Raw genomic sequence first — 17,773 nt, forward strand, 5'->3', positions numbered from 1 at the left:
CGAGGCAGCATAACTTACCAAGCAACACACCGACATCGACGTCGTTCTCCTCGCTCGTTGCTGGGGGCTTGTTCCCTTTGGCATTTTTGTCGTCTTTTGCTGCCGTGGCAAGTGTGGGCGTGGTCCTGGCACGTTTCGGCGCCGCACGTTTCGGTCGTTCCGGAGTAGGGCTTCTATCCATCTCATCATCCCCCCTGGACTGCCTGTTCTCTACTTCATCGTCTGGTTCATGCCGCCGTTTTGTCGCTCTGGCAGAAACGGGCTGCAAGCTGGTCTGTAGGCTCCATGGTTGTGGTGAGGGGGCAGCAGACCAGCCTGCCATAACAGGTGTGGACGAGAGGCCGAAACCAAAACCCAAGGGCGAGGGAGAGTGGTTCACGGGGCCGCGGTGAAAGTCGACCTGGAGATGGGGGTGTGTGACTACGTTGGCCATTGTTGGATGTAACAGTACAATGTCGGGTGTCTTCCACCCAAGCTGAGAGGTACGAAGCAAAGGTCGATGCCAAGAAAGGTAACAGCAACTCCGCGACCGCTCGACAGCCTGCCCTAACTCTTCAACACGTGACTAAACGCCGTCCTTTTAGCCGCTCCCACTTTTCTTCGGTGGCATCTTAGGTTTGCTTGCCAACACGTCTGTCTTCTACTTTCCCCTTCTGCGGTCCATTGTAGCCAGGTGAGTACTGGTTTAGTGTCGCTTACGCGGTGACGAGAACCAATGAATCGCTACTTCGAAGCCTTCGGGCTAGTGAACATACATCATATACCCAAATTTCTGAGCATTTTTCGTGTGCCAAAGCAATGCTTACTGATTTGCGCTCTTCATATGTTTAGCACATTTATCCAAATGAATCTTACGGCATGGTGAGTTGGTGTTCGTTTGCGATCTTCGCGAGGGATGAATAACATAGAGTCAAGTCCTGATCTCGTCTTAAGGACGAGTGGTGACGAGCATACCATGCTAATTCTGACGCACGCTATTATTCTTTGATGATCAACGCTAACACGTTCCTTCTCGTTTAGATCCAGTCGGTTAGTTTCTATCTATCTCGTTCAGGATGATTACATGCAGCATCTATTTGAGCTGTGGTGACATTGCTGCAGCTGTGACGAAGTGTTTTGGTATTTATGTCTTCAACCAAATGATTGTAGTTTGTGTTTCTTCTATGTCTGGTTTGCTAACTCTGTGACTTACAGAATCTGGTGTGTCTTTTGTATCCCAAAGTGCTTGTAGGTCTGGATGGTACTATTAGTATTGGGATTCTTGTAAAGTACATGCAATAAATTCATCTACTTATGGTATACCATGCTCCACTTGTCCAGTAAGTCATGAAGGGTATGGCCACATAATGTTGAGCAACCACATGATTGTGACTGCAATGGTTAGTTTTGTCTTCACTCCTGGCTTCCACTCTGTTTCCCCATACCAAACCCTGAACCCTGGAGTAATGCTCGAGCTAGAGTTAGACGATCCCTCCGCGAGCCTGTCAACCCACCGACGCGGTGATCGCGCAGAGTCAGATTCCAATGAAGGAGTACTGCCATCGATGTCTTTCCGCCCCTCGCTGTCCTGCAGTGTGAGAGGAATAGACTCTACATTGGTAGAGTTTGCATGGCCCCGGCGCTGCTCGGCGCCCATGATCGTAGGCAATGTTGGCGGCTTCGAGGATCCACAAATCCAATTCGTGACCTCGCCCGTCGCCTGTGCGACACGATGAGACACGTAGATAAACATGATAGTCGTGATAACCAAGTTAAGCGGGCGCCAGCGCGTGCCGGGGATAACGAGCAAGACGCCCTTCGTATCGCCGGCCAGCCAGAAGTGGTATTGGATGATGAACGTCTCGAGGGAGCACTGTCCGATGAAGGCGAACGCGCGACTCGATGCGGATCGGAGGATACCGTTCGCATTTCGGAGTATGACAAATGCACCAACAGGAAGGAACGCGATGTACGGATGCCACAGGTTGTACGCAAATTTGTCCGGCTGATACAGCTCAAATGCGAAGAACCAGAGTAACACGATGCCCGATGCCCCGGCAGCGCCTTTCACCACGAGCGGCCACTGCGGGTGGTCAGTCAGCCGGTGTTCCCGGATCTTCATGACCGCTATCGCGGTGAACATCCCGAAGTAGACGATCCAGAGATCCAGGTTGACGCGAAACGCCCACTCGCGCGCGGACGAGTGTATCCCGCACGCCCGCTCGAGGAATGTGAAAATGTTCTCCAGCAACCATGACTCGCTCATGAACCACGTTACGAGGCCCATAGAAAAGAGGATCTTGCACACCAGGAAGACAGTGCGATCGTTGTACTGCGAGCCGATTACCATGGTGCCGTAGATGATCAAGAACCACCAAGAGACCAAAGGTGCAAAGTAGTAGGAGAGGTAGTCGGTATTCATGGTATATGCGAGAAGCAACGTGAGTAGATTCAAGCGCACGATGATCTGGGGAGCTGTAAGTCCGACTTCCAGAACCAAGACTCGGCGTACACACCTGCGCAACGCGTGTGAACCCAAAATCTGCCTTCTTGACATAGTAGGTGACATGTCCGTATCCAGTCATATACAAATATGCAGCCACGAGCACACGGATGACGTTGTATATTCCGGATATCTTCGACGCGCCCGTGTAGTGGTATATCAGAATGGCGACTACACACGGTGATACTCAGTCACAAAGATGAGGAAGGGACGATGATTGACGCACTCTGCATCCAACCTTTCCATTCATCTGTCTGCTCGCGATTCAGAAACCCGAGGTCATTATCCGCTTGTCTCACTGTAAGTAGGCCAACGATCAGGCTCAACACGCTCAAGAACGTGAATATCCAGGGGCTAAATTGCTTCTGTTCCTTTAACCAGAAACCAGTGCGGTCCGAAATATAGATTAATGCTGCAACAACACTGAGCACCACCGCGGGCATCTCCGGCTCCCCTATAAATGGCTGGCCAGGGATCCGAGATTCTGTATGGTCATTTGAGTATAACAGCATTCGAGATATGGGACAACACCGACCTAGACGACGGGAGAGCAGCACGCACGCGGGCCCCCAGAGCACGGCGACGACCAATACCAATGAATGGAGGGGGGACGGTACAGGATACCTACGACAGCACGTCTTGTCCAGCGGGAACGTCTTCGGAAGTACGTCATTGCATCTCAAATTCAGCAATATGTTCGCCTGCACAGTAACAAGTGCATCCGAGAAATGCAGCCCGTCCTCCGTTTGCGATGCGTCCAACATCTTGTTAAATACAAGCGGTAATGATACCGGCAGCGGCGCAGGCACAGTTGCTGCTGCCGCCCTGCCCTTGCCCTCACGGGTGGGCGCGGACGCTGGGAAGAGCGCATATGCGCTCGTGAGCGGCGCCGGGCGGATGTGGTGGTGCAGATCCGAGTTCATCGCATCAATGTCGGGCGCCTGCATGGACTGGGCGCGCTCGCGCGACAACTTGGTGGAAACAACGTCCTCGATGGGAAGGACGACAACCTTGTCTGCGACGGGCGTGCGCGCGCTCGCGAGGGCGTCGAATGCGGAGGCTATCTTGTCCTCCCAAGCGGGAAGCCCACCCGAGCCTTCGTTCGCATAGCGGAGGTACCACAGTCCAGAGCCGAGAACAAGCAATGCGGGGCGGTCGGCGGACCCAGTTGGGTCGTCGCGTAGAGGGGTGCTGGAGGCTAACGACTGTGGAATGATGTAGCTTTGAGCTTCGGAGGAGTTGAGATATGGGTCCCAGTAGAAGGAAAGCTGAATGTTGGAGGTTGCGGTGAACGAATAGTTTTGGTGCTTGCGTTCATCGTCCGGTGGCGCTGTGGGGAGACTTGGGTCCACGATATGGGCAAATTGAAAGTAGAGCTGGCGGGTTACGGAGTCTCCGATGAAGACTACTCGGCGGCTACCCATGCAGGCGGTGACGTCTTTGGCCTGGTATGTATGCATCATGCAACCTGAGGGAATGTGAGATCGGACCGCAGGAGGAAATGCGAGCGAACACACACCATCTGGCTGCCAATTCTTAAACTTGCTATCTAGCCATTGGCCTTCATTCAAAAGTGCGTCGCAGTGCAGGGGGTCCGTGTGGTCTGACGAATGTACAAGAGATGTGATTGCGTTAGACGTTATTAGTTCCTGACAGACAGGGTGTCACATACCAATGATAAAATAGCGTACAAAACCAGAAAATAAGGCAATTGCGAGCGAGAACAATGCTACATAGTGGGACCACTGTGGGTTGAGAGAGAATGAGAAGCGTTTTGGCGGCATGGGCGTGACGATGGCTTGGAGAATGCTACTAGCAAGCGAACATGAATGTACGAATGTCCTTGCTGGAAGGAATGGCGAGAAGAGTGCGTTTATGCAAAAAGATTGTCTTCCAGTGCGCGCGCTAGAGGAGAGTGGCCAGTCCGAATCTGAGACTTGCAAAGGACTGCGCACAAGTTGGGAGCTGACAGACGCCCTGCTGACTCAGCCACAGGGCGCAGCGTAGATCGTCGCGCGATCCAGATAGCGATCTGCAACTCCTCTAGCATCCAGATCTCCATCGTGTCCTTATAGCTCATGAATATAAGCAAAATTATACATGTCATCCGTGAATACTAAGCTCATGTACGCAATTATTCCCAGCCTAATCTTCCAATCCTCCTTACCCTCCTAACATCTTCAGCGCAGCCCTAAGTTCCTTCCTTGCCTGCTCTACATCTTCATAATCTAGCGAAGAGATCGCGAACCGGCAGTGCTTTTGCGCCCGCGCAATCTCCACTGGCGTCAGTTCCACAGGCAAAGTTGTCACCGTGGCAGCCGCCGGCGCGGGAACCGGCACAAATGGCGGAGGTACAGGCGGGACAGGAGCGGATGAAGATGCAGGAAAGACACCTATAGGTGGAGGAGGGAGGAAGACGTGTGGACTCGTCGCACCAGGTGAATGAAATGAATCTAAAGGGCCGTGCGAGGATGTATGCGTCAGGGAGCATGGTGGTAGAGGCGGTGCGGATGCGGACGGTAAATGCAGAGCATCGTCAGGAACGAAGTCTAGCGGGGGGTCTGACACGGTTGTCTCTGGGAGAAACCCCGGTGGTAATCTCAACTCGGGCGCAACAGCAGCTGGTGGGGCGCGTGGAAGTGTGGTAGGTTGCGTGGGTGGAGTCACAAGGAGAGATTGGTCGATCGCATGCGAAGACTCCGGCGGAGGCGTGGTGAGACCACCGACGACAGAGGGAGTGAATCGCACCTCTCTGCGACTTGGGGAGGACGAAGAAGCAGAAGGGGGAAGTGGGGGACTATCTGCATTGTTTTCCCTGCCTTCTAATTCCTCACTCACCGTGGCACACACACTCCGAGAGTGAATCGTACTCTGCTCAGGTTCGACCATACCTGGGGTGCCGGGCGTTGCGATGGTACTCCACGCACCAGGTGTCTGTGCGTCGTGCACATGTGAGCGCGAGCGGGAATGCACAGACGAATCTGGATGGACGTGTTGGAAGAACGAGTCTTGCTGTGGTGGAGGCATGTCAATTATTGTCGGCGGGGGTTGTGTCGCTCGTATCAACGCAGGAGTGCTTGGTCCTGATGGGGGCTGCGCAGCCAAGTTAGAGGCCAGTGGGGGCTCAGGTTCTGCGGGTCCTGGATTGGGCTTTCGTCCCTCACGGAAAGCCTTGGCAATATCCGCAGCCTTCCATTTTGAGTAGCGGATCTTCTCCGCATTCGAATCAGCAGTAGACAGCGTATCCGGCTTTTCCTTGTCAAAAATGCGGAGAAGTTCAAGGAAGTTGGCTGCGGCGAGGAATTTCTTGGCTGTTCCACTGTTAGTTTCGGACGCCGTTAGAGCCAATAAGACGAAAATGTGTAGGGAGAGGGCGTTTGGCAGGGACACCGCGTATTGGCACGGCAACGAGGGTTTTGTGATGAGAAGAACGCACCGAGTTGCCTCATTTCGACGATCCTCATTATCCGCCATAGCAAAAACCTTGAGTGCGAAATTCTCGACATATGCGCTTGCAACAGCTTCATCTTCGATGGCCTCGTTTGGCCCCATGTCAACCTTGAGCTTTTCAAGAGCACTCAAGAGGCTGAGGAGAAACGCGCGGGAAGGTGGCTCCTTTGGTCTAAGTGATATACCAGACTGGGCAGCATAGTATGCGCCTGAGAGACATGAGTGGAAGATGGGAGGAAAGAGGAGAGGGTGGCGTACACCAGTAGGAGACGACGGGGTCTTTAGAGGAGAGCTCATCAGCTCTTTGGAGATAGGGAGAGATGGATTTGAGGTCTGAGGGAACAGCAGGCAGGTTCATGAAACCCATCGTGAGGGGGACAGAGAGAGAGAGCTCTTGTGCGCAGCGAGTGGCGGCTACGTCTAGGACAAACCCTAACCCTGGCGTGATGTCACCTCAGTCGAGGCGGCGGCGGCTGTCATGGTTCCATGACCATCTGCCCCGCAAAGCTGCCCCGCCCAAGGACCCAAATAATCGCAGATGTGACGTGTCTTTGAAGATGCAGTGACGTCACTTCGCCTCTCGACGCACAACTATTTGATCCCGTCTGTCTTTTTCCTCGTCGCAAACCCTCCTCGTTCCCTTCCTCCGTTTATAACATGAAGTTCTCAGAGCAATTCAAAAAGGGTTACAAGCCTCCCTTCCAGACACAAGCTAGCGCGCCTGGTCTCCAATCCAAACTCGACCCCCAGCCTGTCAATGATGTCACAGCCGACGGAAAACCTTACAAAGCCTCTGGAAAGCTCGATGGACAGAGCGCCCTCATCACTGGCGCAGATAGTGGAATCGGTCTCAGCACTGCTATTTTATTCGGTACGACCATATTTCCTCTCTAGCTGATCGGATGTTTGCTGAACGGCGCTGCGTCTTAGCACTTGAGGGCGCGGATTTGACCCTGACTTACACCGCAAAGGAGAAGCAGGAAGCGGAAGCCGCGGAGCAGGAAATTAAGAAAAAAACTAACGGAAAATGTAAAGTTCAGACACTCGAGTTCGACCTCAGCAAAGAAGAACAATGTATTGTCCTTATTGAGAAGCACCTTGCTTTTCACGGAAAGCTCGATGCCATGTGAGTAAATCAGTACATGTAAACTACTTGCGCGTTGACACATTTCTTCAGCGTTCTGAATCACGGAACTCAAAATGCCAATACTTATCTACCCACATTGCCCACCGAACAGTGGCATAACACCTTTGATACGAACATCCATTCATTCTTCTACATTTGCAAGGCTGCCATTCCGCATTTGCCGCCTGGTGCGACTATCAACTTCAACGCCAGCATCAACATGGCCGTTGGCCACCCCGAATTAATTGATTACACCGCGACCAAGGGTGCTATGATCGGCTTTATGCGCGCTCTGAGCAACCAACTTGTTGGCGACAAAGGCATTAGGTGCAACGCAGTGGCACCTGGGCCAATCTGGACACCACTCATGTGAGTTGTTCCTATGCGCTGCGCCGGCCGTCGTGTTGATTGTGCGCTCAGACCTGCAACAATGTCTGAGGATTCCATTGAGAAGTTCGGCACAAGCGTGCCGATGGGGCGCGCCGGGCAACCCATCGAGATTGCGACGGCGTTTGTGTATCTCGCGTCTCCAGATTCTAGCTATATCAGGTATGTTGACTATGCAGACCAGTCATCGGTGGGAATACTGACAACCCTTGTAGTGGGCAGGTCATTCACATCAATGGGGGTGTGGTTATTGAGTAACCGCCCTGATGGCCGAAGGTAGGCCTTTTGTATATTGGAGGGGGCAGAAGCATGTTGGCAGCACAACGAACAACTGTACAGTAAACTATTGCCGACATCCATATAATGATTTAATTCCTAAATGCACCAACTTTCGTGTTTTGTGAACCGTACGATCGGGTCCATTCACGGAGCCGTCGTAGGATCATATCCTGTGCGCTTAGATGAACGATTGAGTTCATCGAGATGCGTTTGTGCCCTTGGAACGCATATTGCGCATGTCGCTGCTCCTTTGGGCACAGGGTCGGGACCCGAGTGTAGTATCAAGGGGTGGGCTTTTGTATGCATCACGTCCTCCCGTCTGTCCGTCGCAAGCCAAGTCCAGGGTCCATGGAATCAGCAGGTGAGCCACTTGAATATTGATGATCACCTCGAAAGACAGCGTCAAACGTCTTTTCCGAACTATCATGTGTCTCACATTTGTTACAGCAGGCCACGGCGTTACGCGCTGTGCACATCCTCATTAAATCTATTGAATTATGGGTGTTATTGGTATGCGCACCTGAGTAGGCGTTTCTGTTCATAACCATTCAAATCATGGATTTAGTACGAGGGACTCTTGTATTGACGCGTACAAGGTCCAATTATTCCGGTATTTTGTCGGCCAGTTACTGTTGAATGCTCTCCGATCTTATGGCAGCGGAACCCTTACCTCTTGCTCCACTGTCTTGGGCGCATTGAATGCAGCACGTCCCGCCTCCAGCGGGGCTGACATAGAGAATTTGTATTGCAATTGCTCCCATATGATCCTTCCCGGTGCTGGAGATTTAAGCTCTTCATCGCAGTGCCAAGACGTGCATCCGACGGCGTCGCGTACGACCATATATGGATTGTATCCAGACTCAAAAAAAGTATTATGTCTGATGCATGATATATGAATATTATCGCACAATGAAAACACAGATCATTCGAGACGTCCATGCACGTCGTGCAATAGGCATTACCTTCGGTCAGATTTCGACTTACCGCAGCTAGACCTTGACGAACACAAATTTACCTCAAACAAACCCGTTGCCGTCGCCCTGGGCACCTCGTACGCGCTCCTCGAGCTCGGCGATACGACCCTTCACCGCAGTCGCATACTCCCCTCCCCGACAATCGTTCTCAGAAATTCCGGTGAAGTACAGCGCCGTCACGGGACGCCCTCGTGTCGCCGTGGACCCTGTCTTCTCTGTGAACACAGAGCGCTGTTGGCTGGGCTGAGCGCGACAGTGAGTTTTTGAGGTACAGTGCATCTCTGGGCGCGGGCACTCGGGCAGTGCACGACCATACGTTGCGCCATGACCATCGGCTGGGGATTCCTCGACGGGACAAATGGGAAGCTTCTCTCTATGCACCCGACAGAGGGCTACATAACTTGGCGCTGCTCCGTGCAAAGCGCATGCGCAGCTTGAACAATGCTGTTGTGCGTCTACGATAGCAACTTCTCCATGAGATCTGGCGTGTTGATCTGATGACTCTACAATGGAACCGGTAAGCTCGGCGGAAGGATGTATCGGCCGAGAATCGACGGTAGCTGAGCTATCGCCGGACGCGGTGCAGCAAACTGAATGGGCTACAGGGAGGCCACGATGCACGCTCGATGAGAGTGCCGGGGCGGTGAGCAGTGGAGATAACGACGTTGAGGAGCTGTCCGGCGTGAAGTGACCATGAGGCAGATGTGGAAGTTTGCGATGAGCAGCACTGTAAATCGAGGGCATTTGATCCACGGTTGGTGAATGATTCCTGGCGGGAGTAGCCAAAGTCTCCGAATGATTGAAGACGTGTGAGTTTTTGACATCACAGATAGACGGTGTCTTAGATGCATGACCGATGATTTCATCTTGGATCGGCTGCGCACGAACACCACATCTCCTGGATGGATTTCGAGCCGGACGCACAGGTTTACCCAACGGAGAGAGCAAAAGGCGATGTCCAAGCTTAGGGGTAACTTCTCCTTCCAGCCCTGCATTTCCTTCAGAGTCACAACCTATCTGTAAATGATGGATATTGTCCGCGTCGTCACCTTCTTTGATTCGCGAAACGGTGTCAGAATGAGTTGTCGTGATAGCAGTAAGCCTCTCATGGACGCGCTGAGAAAAACCTTCGATATTCCCCGGGTTCTCGGATGAGGCATGGCATGCGGAAGCGTTCCTCACCGAGTACTGGCTGTGACTATGATCCCGATAGGGTTTTCTACCTCTTTCGAGATAGCTTTCTGATCTAGGACCCGTAGGGCGGGGCACATTCACCCGTGACGCACATGAGCCATACTCAGGGCCAGCGATTGTGAGCTCTGAGCCATTCTCCTCCTCATCTACTGCAGCTGAATTAAGCACCATATGTACCTCTTCATCTGAGTCTGAATCACCAGATATCCCGCCTTCAAGTTGACTAGACTCGGGTTCAGATGACGAGGTACATCCATCCACGCTTGACGAATAAGAGCTATTTGAGGAATGCGCGCTAGAATCTTCGTCTTCGGTATTTGATAGACCGCTCATATAGGAGGGGTGGCGATCAGGGTTGGTAATGCGCAATGCTCCAGTTGATATACTTGCAGGCGCAATGCGACCAGGACTTCTCAGCCCTTCAACACTGGCAGTCCGCTGAGGAGGATTGAGAGTACTCTTGTGACGAGAGGCGGAACAGACCAATGAGCTCGTCCGACTGTCAGGGAGACCATGCGCGAGCATTGACCACCCTTTCACTGAATGTACCCTCGGATCTAACTCACCATCGATGGAACGCCGCCGCCGCAGAGGCCGGACGTGAGCCCCCGCCATTGAATGTAACAGATCGCTTGGATTCGAGTCAATCGATAAGAAATTAATAATTCGTATCGGCAGCGTGACGTGGACGTCCGAAGTTAGCGGACCTGCGCTCAGGGTGACACGGATGGAGTATTCAACTTCGAGAAGACGTCCGCGCGCCACTGAGAGCGCATCCGGCTGTGACGCGCCATATTATACCGATTGATCAGTCGGCAGAGTAATATCTTATTTTGGAACTCACCGGCAATAGGACATAATGAGAGAACGACAATTCCTGGCCAGGAGCCACACCAGTCCACCAACCTTTCGCGCTGGCATGTCCCTTTACCCCCCGCTGCGCCATCTCAAGGACTGATTCGGAAACAACTTTATGCATAGTTGTAGTTTGGCATGCATCTGGATCCGCAGAACGAGCAGGTCCGGCATCTAGCATCGGCTTCGGCCGGAAAATGGTTGTCGTTCGAATGAGCGTGAGAGCAAGACTCCGAATAGTTTTCTTCGTCTCGTTGACTACGACAAGGCTTACGCTGCACCGCTGGCCTGCTATCCAAGTAAGTCGATGCAAAAGGGCCGTCATCTTAACTTTGCTACTATTGCCAAGCACAGAGAGGCCTTTGCTAGTAGCGGCCTGGAGGGGACGTGGAGCTGAAGCGAGAACCACAGCAGGATTGAGCTGCGGCCAAACCTCACAATTCCTGTAGAAATGCGCAATAGATCGTTTACCATTGTTAGGATTCTGCATCTTCATGGAGCTACAGAAATAAAGAGTGAATAACAACTAGACCCATATACGAGAAGCACGTACATCATAGCAATGTACTGGACTGCGATGCCCGAGTGGACGTGAAGGACTCCCTTAGCAGTTCCAGAAGCGCCAGTTGAGGGTATATGTATTGAGAACGGGAAAACGTGAGCGCCTTCCATAGCAGGCGCAAATCCTCCTGGATTCGGCGGGGAGGAGTATAGGCTATGTACGCCTTCGGCAACTTGTGATAGAGGAACAACGCATTGGAAGAATGTATGACGGTCATCCTGACCTGGTATACATTCAAATCCGACAACGCGAATTTTTCCGTCACTGAGCAGTACGGCTGCTTCTTTCTTTGATCGCTTACGAACGCGGAGTTTGATGTGACCTCGCAGATGGCCACCTTGTACGACAATGTTGTTGTCAAGGATGATGTCCGCCTCGAGACGGGCCTTGTGTTTGGATTGTTCGAGACGAATTGTATCCAGATCTGCCCGCTTCGCTTTCATAATTTGAGACCCTGGTGTGTCGAGTACAGCTTGTACAGCTGCACCTGACTTGAGGCGTGCATTTCCATTGCCCAGGAGAGCCTTCAGCTCGGTAGTGTTCCTCGTCTGAGATACTTGGAAGTCGAAGAGGGTTTCGGATCGTATAAATGCGCCTTTGTCAGCCTCGTTAAAAGCCGTGGCAATGCGATCCGAGCTGTTGAGGCATTCCTCTACACGCTCTGTGTCTGTGGAAGATGTGAAACAGTAGTACGACTCAGAAATCAGGAAGTGTAACAACATGAATTTGAGCGCACGACTCTGTATACTCTGCGATCCATGAGGAAACTGTGAATCGAGAGCAATTCCTAGGCCAGCGGGCATTTGTTTCGCTGTGGTTGACATAGGTATTGATAATCTCGGGCTATACGAAGCTCAAAGAAAAAAAAGTCTCCGTAAAATTCAAGAGGGAAGAACGCGAGTCGTAGTAACAGAGACGGATAGTAAGGAGCTCAGTGACCATGATGTGTGGTGACTTGACCGAGACACTAGGGCATTCAGACTGATTCGCAATGCAAGACATCATTAACGACGCACATGAATACACCTCAATGGACTGAGAATTCCTCTGCGACTAGCTGTTCGTCGTCCTCAAGTCGTCAGTGACTTCAGTGCAGCCTGAGGCCTCCAAGACTTTCAGAGGTTGCAGTCGCTGAAAAATGTGATGCCCAGGGTTATAGCGCGAAAAGCATAATAAAGATTTTCAGAATATCGGTATGCCAGCTACAATCCGACGATTATTGGCTAGAGGGAGAGGTCGATTAAGGTAAAGCAGCATAATAAGCGACTCGCGCGCGCGCACTAGGTATGTTAAGCGGAGATATCGACGGATACTAAATGTAGGATAAGTATGGATCAGTCTAAGTTCTCATCACCAGTGTCCGAGATCCACTAGATTGCGGTCAAACCCAAGCTCTAGCCACGAATCAACTCCTTCTACAGGCCCCAAACCAGGCGCAAGCCCCACGAATCCAACGCGATGATAAACCTTGGCTGCTGCGGGATTATTGTGTGCAACGTAGAGCATAACGCTATCTTTACTTTCAAGAAGGCTATAAAAAACATGTCATGAGCCACACTATGCTACGCCGACCACGTCAACATACCATTGGGTCACATGGCGGGTGAGACGCTCTGCGCACCCGTAGTGTCTCCACCGCGGATCTGTGAATACCTTCGTGACGCTAGCTACGGTTTCGCTAGTTCGTGTAACAGCGACAATCGACGCTATCTCCGAACGAAAGTCCGATACCATAACGTCATGCACCCATAACTGCTTGTTGCGTATCAAATGAGCAGCCTCTTGGATAGCCTGCTCTTTGTTCAATGTAAATGGCTCCTAAGTGTGATGTCAGCGTACATACAGCGAGGGTTCGCGAAGGATTTACCGACACTGCAGCAAACCCATGACACAACTTAGCCGCTTCGGGAACATCTCGTTCATTAGCAAGACGCAGGCGATAAGTCGTATTTTGGAGTACATCCGGCCGGATATGCGTCAGGGTTGCCTTCGTACAATACGTCAATTTGGCTTCGTAATAGATTGGATCGTCGTCCAACCCGATTCCCGTTTGATGGGTCCATATGTCCGCGAATGCCCGGGATATGGGGTTCAAAGAAAACACCGAGAAGACACGTTCTGGTGGAACACATTCTTGCAATGCATGGATCAGCCCTCGAAGTCTAGGACGATAATGATTAGGATCGAGGTGGGAGATTGGGATAGGAGTGAAGATGAATATAGGGTATGAGTCAAGGGGGCCTTCTGTGCAAGAGAGCACAAAGTCCAGGGAAGACGATCGACCGCGCCCCCCAGGGGTTGTACAAACGATCCAAGTATCTCTCTCGACATTGGGATTAGAGCGGGATTGCTGTTTCGCCTTGCTGGCATGCGGATATATAATGTTTGAATTTCTCGGATGCGCGTGAAATGCCTCCCAGACTTCAAGCGGCAGGTCGCGAGCGCTTTTGTAAACGTTTATGGTGTGGGTAGATGCGAGAGATGGCATTGTGTAGAATTAGTGTTGCTGGATAATGGATAACTTTGTTGACAAGGGAAATCTATGAGAACAGTCGACTGGGTATCGTCTTCGCTACTTATATACCGGCTGGATACTAGATCAAAGGATAGGCATGATGCCACTCAACCCAGAATATGGATGCGGTGCAGTGTTGTCGGACCAGGGTTGGCCTTTTACGGCCGGCTCTCGAGATCAGTATTGGAAACCATGCCGATGCCATATTGCCCACCCACAGATCTGATGATAAATCACAATCAGTGGCTATATCTCGAAGAGTGTGTCAGCGAGCACTGGGATACTGGGAGCACACCAGGTTATGGTCTTTACTGTCTGTGCATGCAGTTTGCTAGTCGACGCTGAACGCGAACCAATCGGTGACAAATTGATGTGTCGGCGAACCTCCGCACAGAGCCCGAATTCTCCGTGACGCTAATCAGACCTGCGCGCTCTAGCCTGCCAGGACATACTTTGAAATTTGGCAGCAAGAACCGGCGCCCCGTGTATGCGTTAGAAACTGTACTGAGTTGCAGACCGCTCTTAACAATGAGCGCCTGGATGGTGCGAGATGATATCCCTAGGAGTTAACCAATAAGATATTTACGAGAGGTGCCGTCTTGAGCGGATCAACCGGTAAGTCCATGTCAACGTTTACCTTGTGAATTCACTGGAGTAAGGGTTGTACAGGGGTCAAATGCCTATTGGCGTTAGTGACGGCCGCGTGGCCTGCTAGAAGACACAAGAGAACTATTAGGCACGCTCTTGATCCGGTATGGAACGGCCTGAATCAGAGAATAAATTATCATCTAAACACGCTGTAGGTAGAACCAATTTCATCGAATACGTTGCAGCGACCTCATGGAGATTAAGTTCAAACTGCAAATGCGAAGGGGATGTCCGCGGGTTTTACGATTGAATCGGCTGGAGCATACTGCCGAGACTTGAGTTACGAGATCTATCGATAAATCACTGGGATGCGCACCATTATTCACGGAACCCCCAACAACATGGGTACGCTCCGCTGACGGTTGCCACTCGACTCGACATGTCATACAGGCGTAATGATGAGAAATGACCAATCTCACAATCGAGCAGGCTGAAGACGCGGACGATGGATAGTTGAACGGTACATTTATGTGATTTCAAGCATCTAAGCCGGTGTATGTGTGGACTTGTGTGGACATGGTAGCATCGATGTTGAATGCAGATGTGCCCCGGGTCCTACGGTCACATGTTTGCAATGTTACGTAGTCGATTGTTGTGGTGCTCTCGGAGTACTTGCTCATTGACTCTTATGTCTTCTTACTCGGTAAGCTGAGTTCTGTCAAGGGGATATAGTATGGCAGACAGGGCGGTGCGAACCCACACAAATCCGTCAAATCGCGCCAATGCACGGGACCAGGCGGAGCGGAAAGTGATCTTCCGCAGTGTCTTGGATAATCCTTTCAGGGTACCTTGGTGCGTAGGTCGAGCTGTGCGGACGAGTGACATACTCATATATGCAGATATCATGTAGGCCGTCAGTGCCTATCAACGTACAAAATTCTATCTTAGCCCGTGTGGCAGATATGGCCGTAGGTGTATCCGAATACCACCTTGCCCGTGAGAAAGCCAGTCGTAGGAGAAAGCGTACACGGGAGAGCCCCAATGCCCCAGCGCGCAAGATGCAGCGTCTATCGTCACCGGGAACATCGACGGAGAACGTCCGCCTCGCCGGGATCGTTGAAGCCATGCAGACTCATCATTCTCCAACCCCGATGTCAGCTTCTCAGGCACCCGAAGACACAACAGAGGGCGAATCTAACGGCACTCCAGGGCCCCCCATTCTGCAGCATCTGACATTCGGCGTCAATGAAGTCACAAAATTACTAGAGAAAAGAGCGCAGTCGTATCGTCACGTCGTGACCGTTGCGAACTCGACTCCAAAATCATCACCGCAGGCGGAGCAATGCGCGTGCATTATTTTGGTTTGTCGAGGCGATGTTGATCCACCCATGCTACTTCAGCATTTTCCCCAATTGGTCGCGGCCTGTAACTCCCGCCGTCCGACGACCTCGGAGGAGATAGTCTGGTTGATAGCACTGCCCAAGGGCGCGGAGTCAACCCTGGCAGATGCAATGGGCCTGAGAAGAGTTTCGGTGTTAGCCATAGCGGTAAGCCGCGCATCTTGTTTGTTCAATATAACATGATGTCATTTCTTTAGAATGCAGGGTTCTGCACCTGATTTTGTGACGCTCTTACGCTTGGTGGAGAAGGTGTCAGTACCTCGTGCACCCTGGTTGACTCAAGTCGAACAAGCCATTGAACCGACGCATATCAAACAATTACGAACTACTGCACCTAAAGATATGAAATCCGCCAAGGAACAGAGAGCGAAGAGTAAGGCTGCTGCCAAAAAAAGGCGGAAGGAGAAGTTGCAGGCTATAAAGACTTTAAAGATATATTCGAAGGCGCTGATAGAGAGCGCACCACGGAGTCTCACTATATGTTGACTGCGATATATGTGAGGTTGTAAAATATATATGATGATAAGCGCCTCTGGCTCTGTCCGATCACGATCGACTTCGACATTATAATTCCATTCTCCTCGACCATTCCCATTGTAGCTCTGTGTCAGGTTAGCGCGACAGCATCACATCGGAAACACGGCAACTGCTGTATCTTTATTAGGTCCATACGTAATTTTATGTCGTCAAGCAAAATGACTAAGATATGCTCGAAACCAGGCTCTTGCTTTCGGTCTCTGCGATGTTCATAGCGATTGTAGGAACAAGATCAGCTGGAAAGTCCACTGTTTCCGACTATTTGATCAAGACAAAAGGATTTTTGCCTGTACGACTCTACACGGTGTGTCTCTTTCAATTCTTCCTCTTGAATATGTTCACAGGAGCTAATGATTATCACCATACCTGGCACAGGAAAATGAAGAATCTGAACATGCGAGTATGCTGGTTTCTCCGATGGATGCCAGCCCAACATCGAGTGCAGAGTCTGACGATCTATTCATGGACGAGCCCACACCAAATCCAATTGACCACAGACTGTCCTTCCTGAGTATGGCTTCCCCACCGCCTTCAGCGTTACCCTCTCCTGCTCCCGGTACACACTTTGGGAGACTACAGCCACTTTGGTTTGCTTCGCCCTCTCAGCTCCTTCAACATGTCACTAGGAACTGGCGCACAAATTTTGTGACTGCTGACTTGGCCACCAGACGGCTTCTTGAGCCATTCATCACACGTCCATTTTTCATGATTATCAGTGTTGATGCACCTCTAATGACGCGATTCAAGCGAGAGAATCAGTAAGTACTGCTTCACACAGTTCGAGATGCAACAATCTTCATTATGTCATGAAACTCAGGAGTATATCATTAGAAGAGTTCGTCGAGGAACATGATCTACATTATTATGGAGAGAAATTGAAAGGAGCGGAGACAAATCAACCGCTTGATCTCGATAGAACTCGTGCACAGTGCTCCCAACTTGGCCTCAGCAGGCTAGTAAACGTTCATATAAACAATTCCTTCAGTTCAATATCGGCATTACATTCCCACCTTGATCAAATGAATCTTCTCGACCCGGAGCGGCTAAGACCAGGGTGGGATGTCTACTTCATGCAGCTGGCCTCGCTTGCCTCACAGCGCTCCAATTGTATGAAACGTCGAGTCGGTGCTATTTTGGTCCGTAACAAGCGGATTCTCGCTACAGGGTGTGTTGCGCATTACCTGGAGAACATTGTTGTCGACTCAATTGATATAATTATTACAATTGCAGATATAACGGTACGCCCCGTGGTCTGACTAATTGCAATGAAGGCGGATGTCGGCGTTGCAATACCGCAAGTGAGACATCGGACGAGTGCGTATGCCTTCATGCTGAAGAAAATGCTTTGTTGGAGGCAGGAAGGGAACGCGTGGGTGACGGTGCAGTCCTTTATTGCAATACGTCAGAAATTGTTTCTCAGTGAA

At 51.2% G+C, this 17,773-nt stretch overlaps 5 protein-coding genes across 5 annotated transcripts; 2 read left to right on the forward strand and 3 right to left on the reverse strand.

Moving 5' to 3' along the window:
• Positions 1 to 1,324: 1,324 nt before the first annotated feature.
• FIBRA_06354 (uncharacterized protein) lies at positions 1,325 to 6,299 on the reverse strand (the record flags this gene model as incomplete). The annotated part of the gene is made up of 8 exons (XM_012328081.1): positions 1,325 to 2,446; positions 2,496 to 2,653; positions 2,709 to 2,966; positions 3,018 to 3,950; positions 4,002 to 4,085; positions 4,155 to 4,291; positions 4,650 to 6,141; positions 6,191 to 6,299. 8 exons carry the CDS (start codon positions 6,297 to 6,299, stop codon positions 1,325 to 1,327), a joined length of 4,293 nt encoding a protein of 1,430 aa, XP_012183471.1.
• Positions 6,300 to 6,589: 290 nt separating this feature from the next.
• FIBRA_06355 (uncharacterized protein) lies at positions 6,590 to 7,703 on the forward strand (the record flags this gene model as incomplete). Its single annotated transcript, XM_012328082.1, has 5 exons — positions 6,590 to 6,803; positions 6,863 to 7,058; positions 7,110 to 7,427; positions 7,479 to 7,607; positions 7,661 to 7,703. 5 exons carry the CDS (start codon positions 6,590 to 6,592, stop codon positions 7,701 to 7,703), a joined length of 900 nt encoding a protein of 299 aa, XP_012183472.1.
• A 1,037-nt stretch (positions 7,704 to 8,740) lies between these two features.
• Positions 8,741 to 12,133, reverse strand: FIBRA_06356 (uncharacterized protein; the record flags this gene model as incomplete). The annotated part of the gene is made up of 3 exons (XM_012328083.1): positions 8,741 to 10,672; positions 10,737 to 11,247; positions 11,301 to 12,133. The coding sequence occupies 3 exons, from the start codon at positions 12,131 to 12,133 to the stop codon at positions 8,741 to 8,743; spliced, it is 3,276 nt and encodes a 1,091-aa protein (XP_012183473.1).
• A 526-nt stretch (positions 12,134 to 12,659) lies between these two features.
• On the reverse strand, positions 12,660 to 13,797 carry FIBRA_06357 (uncharacterized protein; the record flags this gene model as incomplete). The annotated part of the gene is made up of 3 exons (XM_012328084.1): positions 12,660 to 12,840; positions 12,895 to 13,127; positions 13,177 to 13,797. 3 exons carry the CDS (start codon positions 13,795 to 13,797, stop codon positions 12,660 to 12,662), a joined length of 1,035 nt encoding a protein of 344 aa, XP_012183474.1.
• A 1,348-nt stretch (positions 13,798 to 15,145) lies between these two features.
• On the forward strand, positions 15,146 to 17,111 carry FIBRA_06358 (uncharacterized protein; the record flags this gene model as incomplete). Its single annotated transcript, XM_012328085.1, has 5 exons — positions 15,146 to 15,264; positions 15,323 to 15,959; positions 16,017 to 16,185; positions 16,574 to 16,653; positions 16,725 to 17,111. 5 exons carry the CDS (start codon positions 15,146 to 15,148, stop codon positions 17,109 to 17,111), a joined length of 1,392 nt encoding a protein of 463 aa, XP_012183475.1.
• Between the last annotated feature and the right edge of the window lie 662 nt (positions 17,112 to 17,773).

Source organism: Fibroporia radiculosa (genome assembly GCF_000313525.1).
Source record: "Fibroporia radiculosa TFFH 294 genomic supercontigs, scaffold6738, whole genome shotgun sequence".
Lineage (NCBI taxonomy): Eukaryota > Fungi > Basidiomycota > Agaricomycetes > Polyporales > Fibroporiaceae > Fibroporia > Fibroporia radiculosa.